At 50.2% G+C, this 14,529-nt stretch overlaps 6 protein-coding genes across 6 annotated transcripts; 4 read left to right on the top strand and 2 right to left on the bottom strand.

The window, feature by feature from the left end:
* Positions 1-368: 368 nt before the first annotated feature.
* RhiXN_00443 (pectate lyase) lies at positions 369-3,698 on the top strand (the record flags this gene model as incomplete). Its single annotated transcript, XM_043320262.1, has 19 exons — positions 369-465; positions 514-584; positions 632-708; positions 759-1,006; positions 1,056-1,146; positions 1,201-1,241; positions 1,302-1,359; positions 1,407-1,515; positions 1,572-1,620; positions 1,670-1,792; positions 2,395-2,465; positions 2,522-2,601; positions 2,657-2,904; positions 2,953-3,043; positions 3,098-3,138; positions 3,186-3,243; positions 3,296-3,404; positions 3,460-3,508; positions 3,559-3,698. The coding sequence occupies 19 exons, from the start codon at positions 369-371 to the stop codon at positions 3,696-3,698; spliced, it is 1,851 nt and encodes a 616-aa protein (XP_043179274.1).
* Positions 3,699-3,832: 134 nt separating this feature from the next.
* Positions 3,833-4,777, bottom strand: RhiXN_00444 (uncharacterized protein; the record flags this gene model as incomplete). The annotated part of the gene is made up of 4 exons (XM_043320263.1): positions 3,833-3,876; positions 3,909-4,113; positions 4,167-4,478; positions 4,535-4,777. 4 exons carry the CDS (start codon positions 4,775-4,777, stop codon positions 3,833-3,835), a joined length of 804 nt encoding a protein of 267 aa, XP_043179275.1.
* Positions 4,778-5,432: 655 nt separating this feature from the next.
* Positions 5,433-7,240, top strand: RhiXN_00445 (C2H2 zinc finger; the record flags this gene model as incomplete). Its single annotated transcript, XM_043320264.1, has 7 exons — positions 5,433-5,464; positions 5,523-5,585; positions 5,641-5,713; positions 5,778-5,974; positions 6,032-6,533; positions 6,582-6,740; positions 6,791-7,240. 7 exons carry the CDS (start codon positions 5,433-5,435, stop codon positions 7,238-7,240), a joined length of 1,476 nt encoding a protein of 491 aa, XP_043179276.1.
* A 665-nt stretch (positions 7,241-7,905) lies between these two features.
* RhiXN_00446 (uncharacterized protein) lies at positions 7,906-8,887 on the top strand (the record flags this gene model as incomplete). The annotated part of the gene is made up of 5 exons (XM_043320265.1): positions 7,906-7,961; positions 8,036-8,103; positions 8,160-8,307; positions 8,431-8,455; positions 8,555-8,887. The coding sequence occupies 5 exons, from the start codon at positions 7,906-7,908 to the stop codon at positions 8,885-8,887; spliced, it is 630 nt and encodes a 209-aa protein (XP_043179277.1).
* Positions 8,888-9,114: 227 nt separating this feature from the next.
* RhiXN_00447 (TLC domain protein) lies at positions 9,115-10,541 on the bottom strand (the record flags this gene model as incomplete). The annotated part of the gene is made up of 6 exons (XM_043320266.1): positions 9,115-9,235; positions 9,291-9,454; positions 9,505-9,615; positions 9,683-9,973; positions 10,040-10,146; positions 10,208-10,541. The coding sequence occupies 6 exons, from the start codon at positions 10,539-10,541 to the stop codon at positions 9,115-9,117; spliced, it is 1,128 nt and encodes a 375-aa protein (XP_043179278.1).
* A 212-nt stretch (positions 10,542-10,753) lies between these two features.
* RhiXN_00448 (NLI interacting factor-like phosphatase) lies at positions 10,754-13,703 on the top strand (the record flags this gene model as incomplete). The annotated part of the gene is made up of 10 exons (XM_043320267.1): positions 10,754-10,814; positions 10,892-11,008; positions 11,065-11,255; positions 11,309-11,330; positions 11,421-11,508; positions 11,563-11,707; positions 12,202-13,098; positions 13,152-13,268; positions 13,321-13,435; positions 13,573-13,703. 10 exons carry the CDS (start codon positions 10,754-10,756, stop codon positions 13,701-13,703), a joined length of 1,884 nt encoding a protein of 627 aa, XP_043179279.1.
* Between the last annotated feature and the right edge of the window lie 826 nt (positions 13,704-14,529).

Here is a 14,529-nt window from a genome sequence, read left to right on the forward strand (position 1 = left end):
ATAGAACCCCATTCATCACGTGAACAATTCATCTTGTTCACCAGTACCTTTTCTCGGTCAAACTTCGTCGAGCTATTAAATTACGATGACTGGTTCGGGCCGCTGTAGCCGTCAGTAAGCTAAATTTAGAGGTATCGACTGGGATGAAGTCATGAGGTCTTGCTTCTATGGTCTGGAATCCCCATTTTAACCTTGGAATCCCGGTATGAGTACCTTGGTTTGCTCCAACGTGAACGTTCGTAGGCATGATCGACGGGCCGCTGGTATGTACTGGCAATTGTTACATGGGAGCCCCAGCGATATGCTATGGACATGTATATAAGAGCTTTACCACCAAGCTTGTTGGCTATTGTACCTCTTCGTGAACGATGAAACTGGCTGTTCTCGCACTTTACTTTTCGGCCCTAGTAGGTAGTGCATCAGCCCAGGACTTTAAGTTGTATGGCTACGCAACTCTGGGTGGAGGTACGAACCCTATAGTAGTGCTTAGCAGCTTTGCTAAAATTCATTCAGGAACGACTGGTGGAGCTGGAGGAACAGTCACCAATGTCACAACTAGAGATGCGCTCATTGCGGCTGTTAAGGTATCTCGACACATAAACACTGTGTGCATCCTCTAAACTCTAGCTAGGGAAATTCTCCCAAAACTGTTTATGTGTCGGGAAACCTGGGAAGTAGTTCAACGCGTATCACTGTAGGGAACAATACGTAGGTAACCCTAAAACATACCCACGCGCAGCGTCAAATTATCACTATAGGTCTATTATTGGCATTGGGAGCTCAGCAATTGTTGAAGGAGGAGGATTCAACATCAATAAAGCTTCTAACATCATCATTCGTAACCTTGTCATTCGCAAGGTCAAGGGAAATGACGGAATCACAATCCAAAAGAGCAACCGTATATGGGTTGATCATAACGAGTTCTACTCCGATACTGCACATGGATTCGATTACTACGATGGACAGGTTGACATCACACATGCAGATGACTACATTACGGTTTCCTGTAAGCACCGAACTAGTTCCACTTCATACGGACATTAATATGATAATAGGGAACAAATTTCATGATCATTACAAGTCGTCTTTAATCGGAGGTGACCCTGGTGGTGCCGCTGAAGACACTGGGCATTACAAGATCACGTAGTAGGTAATCCTATTACTTGAATTAGATTTGTAGCACTGATAGGATGATCACAGTCATCACAACTCCTGGAATAACGTACATACCCGAACCCCAGGTATCTAAACTCTTATTCTGTTCATATTCTGGTGCGCATATATACTCGTGAAATTGGCAGCCATTCGCTTTGGAGCGGTGCACGTTTACAACAACCTATTAGAAAACGTGGTCTCCCAGTAAGCTTTCAGGGTCTATGTACTTTCAGAATACTAACACTCCCTAGAGGAATCCATACACGCTCGTATGGGCAGGTGCTCGCCCAGGCAAACGTCTTTATCAACGTTACAGAGCCGATTAGTTCATATGGATTCGTTATCCCAGATGATAGTCCAGTAATTGTTGTTCATTTAAGTGCAAACTAACTAGACTCATATTCTCGCGTTCACAGGATGATCCTAAAGGAGATTATGAACCCGATGGTTATGCTAACGAATCAAGTATGTAGTTTTTAGTATGGCGGATTACTCTGTGTTCATACTATTTCAGATAACCTTTACATCAGCTCTGGTCCCAACAACATTACTCGCACGGGTACTTTTACAACTGTGCCTTACTCATTCCCCACAGACGCTCCTTCATCGTTGAAGGCGATCGTAGATAAGTATTCGGGTGTAGGAAAGATATAAAGGAATAAGAACTGTATCTTACATTGAAATTTACTACATTGGCATTAATATGGATAAGCAACATGCAATCGTTGTTTCACACCTTGATCGATCGAATTTCTAGCAAGCTCCCGAGACCCCGGCTGCTGATATTGTCTATCCCTCCCAGAAAACCGGTGGCTGATATGCTACGGCCCGCCGCACCGTCGTGAGCTCTGAATTGTGGGTTCTGTATTAACTTCTGGAAGAACTTCTTAACACTCTCCTTCAATTTAACTTACCAATCATTCACATCACGCACGAGAACCTAGCCACATAAGCGGATATTCGATGCTCGCCGGCGATAATATTACATATAAGGGTATATTTAAGTCTTCAGGCACTTGTGCTGAATACCCAAGGCCCCTCCTAGTAAAACCCCTTACTTTGAACTGCCAGACTTTTGAAAGAAAGATGAAGCTTAGTTGTGCTGCTATTGTCTATGCATGTCTACTGAGTGATGTCCTGGCCCAAATACCAGACTTTAGACTCAAGGGTTATGCAACCCTGGCAGGAGGCACGAGGGCACCTATTTGAATAACGATAAGTTGGCTAAAATCCATGTAGGGACGACGGGTGGAGCTGGAGGGGCAGTGGTAAACGTTACCACCAGAGATGAGCTGCTTGCAGCCGTCAAAGTATGTCGAAAACCTTGATGCACACACGTTTGAATGACAAACCCATATTTTATAAGGGACATCTGCCTAAAATAGTATATGTACTGGGAAATGTTGGTGGTAATACCACAACGCGCATGAGTGTAGGAAACAACACGTATGTCCTCGTTCCGGGACGTATCGTGATATCCAGGCTTATATCGTTCAAACAGATCCATTATTGGTGTCGGAAAGTCAGCTATTATCGAGGGAGGAGGATTCAGCGTCAACAAGGCCTCAAATGTTATCATCCGAAACTTGATCATCCGTAAAGTCGTGAACAATGACGGGATCACAGTCATTCAAAGCAACAACGTCTGGATTGACCACAATGAATTTTACTCGGATACTGAGCATGGGTTCGATTACTATGATGGGCAGGTAGATATTACGCGTGGTTCAGATTATGTTACTGTGTCTTGTGAGCACTTCAGTTGGCGATGGATTTTAAGCTAATATGAGAGGATAGGGAATAAGTTTCACGACCACTACAAGTCATCACTTATCGGATCTAGCGAGAAGAATGGAGATGAGGATACTGGTCATTTCAAGATTACGTAGTATGTATTTTGGTCAGCTTTTCATGACGCATATATCTAATCACAAGATCCTAGCCATCATAATTCTTGGAACAATGTCCACACGCGGACTCCAGGTAGGTATCAAGCCGTGTTCTCTGTTCTACGAGTAAACATCATCCAGCACTCCGTTTTGGAACTGTGCACCTTTACAATAACCTGATCGAGAATGTCGTCTCTCAGTGAGTTAGCACATTACCCCAGACACAAGACAACTCACCCATTTTGTTCGAGGGGTGTCCATACACGGTCTTATGGACAGGTATTGGTTCAAGCCAACGTCTTCCGCAACGTCAAGGAACCCATTAGTACTTATGGATTTGTTATTCCCGACGACAGCCCTGTAAGCTGCAAACCAAGGCTAGCAAAAGTCTACGACTGACATGACACCTATTCAGATTGATCCTAGTGGAGACTACGAACCCGATGGTTTTGCCAACGCATGGAGTCAGTTAGTTTAATGACTCCCATTTTCGTCCGTCCTCATCCGTTTTCAGATAACCTGTACATCAACTCGGGTAAAAATAACATAACGCAAATAGGTAACTTTACCAAAGTGCCTTACTCCTTCAAGCCCGACGCGCCTTTCCTAGTGAAGGCTATCGTGGACAGGTACTCGGGCGTAGGAAAGATTTGAAAAAAGGGTATCACCATTATACACGATCTGTACTATAAAATACACACAAAATCGATAACTAAGGTGTATGTTGAAGAGAAGCGGGGCTGTCATGAAATGTTCCGTCTTTACTTACTACAGAGTGAGCCTTAGTTTTAGATGGAGTGGCAGGTTGGGTTTGACTGCCTAGCAAGGGTGCCTGTGGGATCGTCAACCGAGGAGGCTGTTGACCATGTAGAGTGGACGGCGAGGGGCGTGTTTTAGGGTGATGTACTAGTCCTGGATGGGTGGGTGGCGGCACAGTGAGCATCGAGGGTTTCGGTGGCGTCTGAGGTGCGGCCGGCAACGTTTGTTGCCGAGCAGGGGAAATAGGAAAAGTAATCTCAGGAGTTGGGAGTTGGTGAAAATCAGAGATTTGCTGGGAGAGTTCAGAGAGCTGTAGACGTGTTATTCTCCAACATATGTAGATAGTGGGGTGAATGTTACAACCTTTTTCATGATGTCTTGGATGGCGTCTTTGCGCTTGGCAAAGTGTTCACTAGTATCGAGGCCTGGTGTTGCAAGCACAGTTGTTGCTTTATTTCCCTGACGAGTGTCCTTTCCACTACCGGCATGGTCGGTATCGCTCGCGCTCTGACCCGCTTCTTGATCAGTCCCGGCGCTCGTCCCAGCACGACCCGACGTCTGCCCACGGAATTTACGGGGTTTATCCTTGTCTTTTTCCTTTTCCTTTTCTTTCGTCGGAGGCTGGGGCTCAGGCTGTCTACCAATGGACTCCATAGCAATATGCATCCTAGCAACCTAAATACAAAACTGCGTCCATACGACAAGATAAATAAACCAACTACGGTGCCTACCTCGCTTTGTAGCTCCCGAATCCTCGCTACATGCGACCAGAACTTTTCCTGTGTGGCCATATCTGTGCCACAGCCTTCGAACAATAAGAACGGAGATTCAAGTGCGCTGGGGTGGTCAGGAACTAGCCGCGCTTTTGGTTCTCCGGTATACGGATCGTTGATTAGAGTTGAACGTGACTGGACGGTGGCGTCGGGTGCATGAGTAATTGTAATGGTACTTCCAACGGACTTTTCAGGTGGCATCGCGATGGGAGTACCTCTATGGTAGTACGAATGTCGGATGGGTGTGAGAGAGCAGTGGGCTGAGGCGAAGGAGGCGGTGCGGGCGATGTGGGAGTCAATGACGTCCCCGAACGAATCGTGAGTTCATGACTCGCACGCCCGAGGAGTCCCTCCTCTTCGCCACGTGTGGATAGCCTATGAGATCGCGAGAACATAATACTGGTACTGGTACTGTATAATACACTGGCCCAGTCTGAATGAGCGCGCCACGAGGTTGGCGCTTAAATGCTATCTGGGAGCCAATCGGAAGAGTGGGGGTCTACACGTGATGGATGTGGCCCGTGCGCCACCCCATCCGATAAGGTGGCTTGGAGGGTCGTGATTGCCACATCAACATCAACAACTGGGCTTAAATTCCCCCTTGCTCCAATCCGGAAGTCCCTCTTCCCAAACTACATCGTCTGCGAAAATCCTGTTTTGCTTAAGAAGATGGTGAGCTACGATGATAGAATATACTCCCTTGATTAGCCACTCATACTCCTGACCCTAGCCACCTCAAACCCGCTCCAGACTGCAAAGTAAGTCGCCGTGGCTCCAAAGTGGGCGCTGCCAACTGAGGGGTCAATTGGTATCATCGCTAGTCACTCTTCCTGTGGGTTCGCTGTCACCGAATACTATGGATACCTCCGATGAATCCTCAACATCCATGTGAGAATTTTTTTTCTGGGACTGGGGGAGCAGCTACTGACCTAGCCACGGTGTACAGGTACCGCCAGAAGGAGACTGGAGACTGGGACGAACGCTATGGAGCACCCATACGTCCACCTGTGTAAGTAGTGGTCCAATTATCCCCTCTGGGGGGTAAGTGCCCAACGGGTGCGAAGGAACGAAGACGGTCGTAATGGATCCTGCGACTCACGTGTTGTCCCAACAGCCGCTAGGCTACAGAGCAACGACGTGAGTGGCAGAATACATTAGGACTGTCGTCGTCCCTTCGCACTCGCTCCTAACAGGCCTTTAGCCACCTCCTACTAACCCTAGCCACGATCAACCGATCAGTTCCAAGCGCAAGTTTGTGAGCATCTCAGTTCAGACATCTCCTGTCGAAGAGGTCTGCCCGCCCCTCTGTCGCGACAACGGCAGCTCCAGCGGCAGCTCACCCGACCCGGAAACCGATGAGGAGGGCCATGCCAACAAGACCGGACTCAAGCGTGCCAGGTATGTCAATATTTCACATAACACTAGCCAGTAGTTCACAACCGATTGCGTTGCTAGCTCGACTACAAGCAGCCAGACATCCAAGAAGGCCAAGGTTGCCAAATCATCCACATCGCCCACCAAGGCTCCGGCCGCGAAGCAACCCCGTCGCGATACGATCATCTCTCTCGATGGGGCCTCGCCCAAGCCTCGTTCCATCTATGCACCTTCTCCTACTCCTCTCCAATGCACTTATGTTTACCCGCGTGCCCTCGGCCCTCCCCGCCGGCCGATGGATCTCCGTCGCAACAAGGGTGCAAAGCCCATGCCGGACATTCCTGTGCTCTCTGAGCTCGCCCCCAAGGCCCCCACCGATCCCAGTCCTTCCGCTCCTACTGGTGGTGCGGAACCTCAGGCTGAAGGTGCTCCAATGGACGTTGATGATTCGTACGTGATTACCCATCGATGCCCCATCACTTTTTCTCGCGAGTTCGAAATGCGTCGCCATATCCGGACGGTGCACATTGCCGAGGAGGTTCGTGCTGTGGTCGAGGGTCGTCTTGCCCGATCCGATGCCAAGGTAAGTCCTGCTATACAGTCATTATGGGCATCTGCTGATCAATTATAGGTTATCCCGGAGAACTGGGACGGCAAGAGCTTGATTAGCAAGCCAACCTGCGCAGGGTGTGGTACTACCTTTTCCCGGCCGGATGCGGTCCGTAGGCATCAAACCGAGGTGAATGCAAAGATGGAGAATGGTATCTGTGTCGAGTGTCCTGGACCAAAGGTAAGTTTACAAAATGGATATGTTTTGTCCAAAACTCATTCGCTATATAGGTGCACATTCGTCGAGGGCCCCGCAAGGACGTCCACTTGCCCACGCCTGATGCCTCGCCGGCGCCACCAACGTTAGCCCCAGCACCAATCCCTGCGCTCATGATGCCAATGAGCACAGGGATTGGCGCTGGGAGTCACGTCCCAATCGCGCCTGCACCGGCTCCAGCCCCCGGCCCTCTGGTGATTCCTGCGGCCGTCTCGATGCCAGCTCCTTCAACTTTGGCTCCGGCCCCGGCCCCTATTTCTGGTCTAGTTCCCATCGCTCCAGCAGCCCCTGTCGTTGCCATACCATCTCTCCCCTCTGCCCCTCTCGTATCTGGCGCTGGCGCCCCCAGCGACGCGGCACCCGCGCCAGTCGCTCCGGTCGTCGCCCCACAAGCCCCACCGGCTGCGAGAGATCACGCTGAACTGGCTGAAGTCGAGCTAGAGAGCGAGGATGAATGTAACTAGGTTAAAAAATCAAACATTTTTGTTACATACGTCCTATGTAACAAAAATGTTTGATTTTTTAATCTAGTTGCAGAACCCAATCTCGGCCCCTTGTTTTTCCTCACATGGCTTCAACGTGCTCCCCATCGCAACTCACTGAGGACCCGGCCCCCCCGACTCTCGACATCCTCAAGCCATCAACGACCCATATTCAGTGATGTGACTCGCTCAGTTGGAAGGGTTTGGGTACCCAATCCCGTGTTTGTTTCAATTTTTCTAGTACTAATTGAAGTGAATGTGAGGTTGGGTGCCCAAACCCTTCTGACTGAGCAAGACTTACCAATGTCTATCGACCATTGATTGTTTTTCGATGCCGTCAAAACCATTAAACCCAAGATCATATGTTTTACTTTGTTCCTGTATATCTCCTAGTACTTTTCGAGGCTTTCACACTTGTCAGCGACATGGCATGGGCTTTGACGTGATGTTTCGCTTTTACGTGCGTTTCCGCCTGGTTTTGTACTGCCCCCATGCCTAATTCACTCCATCTTGTATACTGCATGCCCCCAATAATTCAATATGAACTTTGCATCTGTTTGTACCATGCAAATCATTTCCTTTTATGGGCGGTGTGTAGCTGGTGTGGCTCCAACTTGACCACCACATACATATTTGTTGTCGATAGAATGAATTTCCTTCCCCCTTCGTCGTTTTTCAATGAGCTCTTGAGTATGGACTCGAGGTGATTCGTTTCAGCCCGTCCAGTTGTCCTTGGAGCAAGATGCATACGTTCGGGAGCTTACGCGTCTGTTTCAGCTCTCGAGATGAGCGACAGTCGTTCATCCGCGGTCTACCCAGCATTCCAGAGAAAGACGTCTCGCGAGGTACATCTCCATTTTATTCCTCTCGAATTTATTTAACTTAATACATGTGTTTATAGACGATACATGCGCCATATGCCAAGAAACCTTTCTCGCGATCATCGCCACCCAAGAAATGGCGAGCGTAATGGAAACGCCCGGTCTACCGGAAGAAGACATGGGAGTCGTCGAGCTCCCCGGATGCGCACACCGGTTCTGTCGGAAAGAGTGAGTCCCCCTCGCTCTGCCTCTCCATACCGTCCACAGCGACCGACCGTGTGATGTACTATGCATACTTGTTGGTGTCCCATGGGTGTAACTGTACTGATCAGAGTGATATATATTTTCCAGTATCGCAACGTGGGTTTACTCTTCGGTACGTTGTTGGTTTTTAATGTATCATATTCATGGTACCTCGGCTCCCGGTCTGATGCGGTGAGGGGCGGTGTGTATATGTGCGTGGTAACCTTGACAGCACTCAACGTGCCCCGCGTGCCGACACGAGTTTCTACCGTCGTCTTTACGAGAGGAAGAGCACGAAGAGGGCGCGAGCATACTAGATGCACGGGAGATGATTCGGGTGCTGCAGTTGAGAGCGTCGGGACTATACGATGACGCCGACGAGGCGCGGCATAACCCTTTCAACGAGGGCGGAACTGGGACCCGTGCGCGTTCCAACCCTGTCGATCGGGAGGAGCAAGAATACTTGCGACGGATGCAGGACGAGTTGTTGAGTTCTGTATTTGGTAGAAGCGAGAGACCGAGGGAGGATAGTCCTCCCCGCGAGTCGTTTGGGATGTACTCTTAGATGCGATGTTATACTTACATCCTCGATATCTGTTTTTTTTTTTTTTTGCAAGTTGTACAAGACCCAAATAGACTGGTATAATTCGTAACGGAAAGGAAAGACTAGGGTGGGGGTGGGGAGAATTAAGCGGGACAAAAAAAAAACATAAAAAGAAAACAGAAAGCGCCCTGAGAGGAAAACGGAAATCACGTCATAAAATTTAAAAAAGCAAATGTCTATAACAACGTCTATTGTTTCTTGAATACTTTTGGGGGTGTGGGGGATTGAGAACCTGCCAAGGTGTCGGAATCCGAGTCGGTGTTGGAGTTGGAGTTGGGAGCCAGGGTCGCGGATGATGAAGATCCAGCGCTGTTGATGGAAGTTAGTTAGGCTCAACCATAGGAGGACAAACGCATAAACTCACTCTTCTTCATCGCTCCTCGTATCTTCCGCCGGCTTCCCGCGAAGGACATTAAACGCAACCGACAGATCATCCAGAACCAGGCCCAGAGAAGGGCCAACAATGCGAGCAAAAAGGTGCAAAACCCGTAGTACGTATACTTGGACCAAAACCGACCATCCATAGGTCTAAAGTCCATAGCAACGTACTTGTTCGACTCGGTGAATGCGGACCAGACAACAAGGGTGAATGCGCCCTGACGAGTGACGAGCCAAGAGACGACAAACAGACCGAATACAGTGTCTGGCAAGACCGACGGGAGCTCGAGGTACAGAAGCATCTTGGCGAGCTGAAATGGGGAAATATGAGTACACACACACTTGGGAAAAGCTCATTTCGGCTGAAATTGGACATACGGGCAAAATGATATCGCAGAAATCCATAATGACCAAGACGGCAATCCCGATTCGTGTGAAATGGCTGATGTAGCTGCCTGTAATAAGTGCGATGGTGATGATATGATGGGCGAGCATTTGAAAGTGATCTTTCCTGCGCTCCTCGATATTGAGGACGATCAGTTGGTGTACCCAGCATGCGAGCTGGCACAGATAATAAAACTTGATGGGACCAGGAAGAAATCGGACAGGGTAGTTGACCCAAAAGTGTTTAGTCTGAAGCAAGAAGCACGGCAGATTGATATAAATGCCCTATTCGCGAGGAAAAAAAAAAAGTCAGCAAAAAAGATAAAAAGACTCCCGATTTGGACAATTTACCATGCCAAAGGCCCAAAAGACCGCATAGTAGGCCAAACTCCAGCCCTGTTCGGCAAAACGCACAACCTTGCGCTCACGCAGCTTGGCATCTCGTGCTTTTTTAGTCTCTGTCCAGGACTTGATCGACTTGGGCGGTTTGCTCGAGGGCGAGACCTTTCGCTGTCTGACGGCCGGGACCGAGGGATGGTGCTTGGCGAGCTTGTCCCGGCCGAGGGTGGATCGCGTTTAGTGGCGCGTCTGTTCTGCTTGGCGCGTGCGAGCGAGTCGAATCTCCAGCGGGCAAGGGGCATAAAGAAGCCTCGCATAAGGGCTTCTCGACAATTGCGAGCAAGAGGACCCATGTGCCGACGAACAAGAGGTCCTTGGGGCCCTTGTTGTAGTACGTCGCATCGAAATACGAGTCTGTGTCCGCTGGGGTCGTTACCGGATACGAGGGCGCGATGAATGCCTCCAAGTGTGCTGGAATCCGGAGCCGAGATGCTGCACGCACTATCGCGTCCATTTTCCACAGTTACGAGCTCGACAATGGCCAGGGGGGGAAACAAACACAGAGAGAGAAACAGTGGGCTCGCCTGGGTTGGGGAGAAGAAGTCAACGTGGATGCGGGACCAAAGAGCAAAAGTCTTATGCCCCTGGGCACTGTGCTTTTTCCGTGGTTTTCAAGTCGTCGATCACGTGCTTCTGTCGCTTGCCCCATTCATCCTAATCGCTGACATGTCCCAGCCCAACAAGACGCTGTACATAAAGAACCTGAACGATCAGGTCAAAAAGGATGGTCAGTCAAGCCGTTGGATTTGCATCGTTTCAAAAAAAGATAGCATCAACTTACGTGTAATTGGCTGTGGGGGACAGAGCTCAAGTCCCAGTTGTACGCGCTCTTCACGCCCTATGGCCGGATTGTCGATGTCGTCGCCATTAAGAATCCCAAGATGCGCGGACAGGCGTTTGTAGTATTCCAGGATCTCGCAGGTAACGTTTGTTCCTTCTCTAATCCATCCTTGCATAACGTCATCCGCGACCTCTAGGCGCTACGGCCGCAATGCGCGCATGGGACGGCGAGCTATTTTACGACAAGGAAATGAAAATCGAGTACGCCAAGACGCGGAGCCACGCAACTCGCAGGATCGAGGAGCCCGGCTGGGACCCATTAGCCGAGGCCAAAGCCAAAGCACTCGGACTGGGCTCGCGCTTGAAGAAGGAAGCAGGCAGGGAGACGGTGAGGCTATGGACATGGACGATGACCAGTCGTCTAATCCGAATCCTCAACAGAACTCGTCGGTGCCTAGTACCTGTGCGTGTTTTTCCCTTGCTACTCTGTATAATCTTGCTTTTCTCATTTGGGGAGGGCGGGTTGTTGTTACTGCTGCTGGGGGTTGAACAGATTCGGCGGTGACGATATCGTCTCGACTGTTGTGCACGAATATACCGGCCGAGACGTCGCAAGAGATATTGCAAAAGCTGTTCCAGCAGTGAGTGGCTCCCTTGTGGGGTTCTTGGATTATTTGGACTAACGGTGTGGCAAGGTACCCCGGGTTCCAGTCTTTGGTGCTCACGCCTCCAGGGCAAGCCAAATCGGCGCAGGTGCAATTTGAACAACCGGACCAGGCTAAAGTGGCTAGAGAGGGACTGCATGGGCATGCGTTGAAGACGGATTGGGCAATGAGCGTGGTATTTGTATAAACTCAAATTGCGCCCTAACTATGAATGAGCGTAGCTCTGCGCCCATATAGTACAACAGCGCTAGTAGCAGTAGGCCTATAGGATGTATACCACAACCCCTCAACAAAATGGCAGTCGGTCATGAGATGATTTATTACGATTTATTAGAGTGTGATCTGCGAGGTTTGGAAGCCGAGAGTCAGGTGGCACGATTGTGGGCCCATGGCCAGCGCTAAGTTAGTCAGGTTCCCCAGACCCCAGCGAAACAACCACGACCGAGCAAACGGCACGTGTGCATCCGAGTGGCAGCGGTAGGTGTTATCTCTCTCTGCGGTAAATAGAGGGATATTATGAGAGCTGAGATTGGGTGAACGATAGCTGGGGACTGGTAAGCTGCTAGCATGAACACACTCGGATACATATCACGGCAATACGATGCAATTGCGAGCACGCCTACTACGCCTACTTCCGAGTCCCTGCCGCTCTCCTCACCCTTTGGCCAGCCGAGACCGAGCAGATCCCAGGATGATAGTGGTGAATTGGACCGACCGAGCCGACAGGATTCGCCGACGAGACGTTCCAATTCTCAGTCCCAGTCCCAGTCCCAGTCCTTGACCTTGTCACCCACCACCTCTGCTCCCGAGCCCACACCCACCGACACGCCCCAGCGCCGCAGATTTATTTTCATTCGTTTAATTCTTGGCATATGGACTGGACTGGGTACACTCTGGTCCCTGCTCCCTGTCGCATGGAAACGCGTGAGACACAACTTTGGACTGATTGCTCTGGGTTCAGACGACGATGATGAAGAGGGAGAACAGCCAGAAGAGGACGAAGGAGAGGACGATCCACTTGTTGCCCGGGCTGCCCCCACCACGCCTGCTGTCTCACCGCAGCGAATATCATTCGGTTTGAGCACAGTCAGCAGACGGACGAACAGATCGACGTATGCCAAACCCCTTACCCCTGCTGTATCCGAACGACCCCTCGACGACGACGATCATCCGCTATCGACCACTTTGCCGACTACTCATGAGATTATTCTACCAAGCAGACCCCGAGCAGCAAGCACGCTCTTGCCCAACCCACTCTCCACCTCGCTCCTCACCCCTTCCGCCTCGGCCCTCCCCTCCCGCGCCCCGACTCCCCCCGTGCGCCGACAGACAGCGCTCCACAAGACCAAGACCCTCGTTCTCGACTTGGACGAAACACTTATCCACTCCACCTCTAGGCCTATGCACGCCCACGGTTCCATGGGCGGCGGCGGCCTCCTCGGGCTTTCCGGCCTCTTTGGCGGCAAGCGCCAGGGCGGCGGACACATGATCGAGGTTGTCCTAGGCGGCAGGAGTACGCTGTATCATGTCTACAAGCGTCCATTTGTCGATTTCTTTCTGCGCAAGGTCATTCGCTTTTTTTTTTGCTCTTGACTGGGGTATTCATTTCGGGTATTTAGGTTTCGTCGTGGTATACACTTGTTATTTTTACCGCGTCCATGCCAGAGTATGCGGATCCGGTTATAGATTGGCTGGATGCCGGACGGGGAATGTTTTCAAGGCGCTTTTTCCGTGAAGTGAGTCTCTGTCTCTAAATTCCTCAAGCACACACTCAACCTGTCCTCCCAGTCATGTACGCACCTCCCAAACGGAGGCTACAGCAAAGACCTATCTATCATAGACCAAGACCTCAGCCGTGTCTGTCTAATCGACAACTCCCCGGCGAGCTATAGCATTAATAACGGTACGTGCCTCCTCCCTCATCCTTCCATTTTGCCCAACCCTCATCCATATCCATATCTGTCGGTGCTCTACGTCACTCTATCCCATCTCTCCTATCCTTCCACTTATCTCATATTACTCATCTTCTCTTTTTGCTAGCCAATGGCATCCCAATCGAAGGCTGGATATCAGACCCAGGGGACGAAGCGCTTCTCGACCTCTTGCCTGTCCTTGACTCGCTCCGATTCACGTCAGACGTCAGACATGTGCTCGGTCTGCGCGGGTTCTAGGCCGCGGGTTCTCCCTTTCCCTAGCGATTATATACTGTAGTACGGTTGTATGCTATAGAGTTTAATCTTCCTCCCCCTCGGATTTAGGCTCTCTGGTTTATTTCCTTATGCGGCCCGATTGCCGATGCTAGTAGTGCCCAATTATGTCTATTATTTGCTTTTCGCTGTTTTTCTTTTTTTGTTAGGATGATAAAGTATATTATATATATTACTTTATCCAGTTGTTATTTCCTGGGAACATCAACCTACGGCGAGCTCTCTTTAATCTACCCGGCATGTGGTATGTCAAGTTTAGGCGCCGGCGTGTCACCTTTTTTGTCCCCGAGTTCGGAACTACCACTTTCCGCGCGCCCGCGCGCGATCCAGGACAAAATACTCAGCCTCCCCTTATGCACGTTCGTTTTTTTTCCGTTGGGGGAAAATATATATACGTCCAAAATCGTACGACGGTACAGGACAAATCGCACCTGCCACGCGTTTACAGTACACCCGAATCTCAAGGACCAAAACTCAAGGCAGGCCCCGGGCGGCTAGTTTTGTGCACTTTAGTGGGTGTCCCCATCATACGCGCTCTTTCCGGATTTGTGCTTGTTGCGAACCTCCCCTCTCCCCAAGGACAATGATTATCACAAAAAAGGCAGCTTATCGTAGCTGTGGTAGCAGAATTAGGCAAGTCGATGGACGTTGGGCTTGTTTGCCAAGCGGGAAACTTGTGGTGGGTTAATTAGCACCGGTGCCTGGAGAAGTTGGCTCGCGGGAACATCCCCGCCGTACATACGTTTACATTTCGTTAGAGTTTAACCTTTCTTGTCTTGGTTCTCTTGTC

This window comes from Rhizoctonia solani, chromosome 4 (assembly GCF_016906535.1).
Source record: "Rhizoctonia solani chromosome 4, complete sequence".
Classification (NCBI taxonomy): domain Eukaryota; kingdom Fungi; phylum Basidiomycota; class Agaricomycetes; order Cantharellales; family Ceratobasidiaceae; genus Rhizoctonia; species Rhizoctonia solani.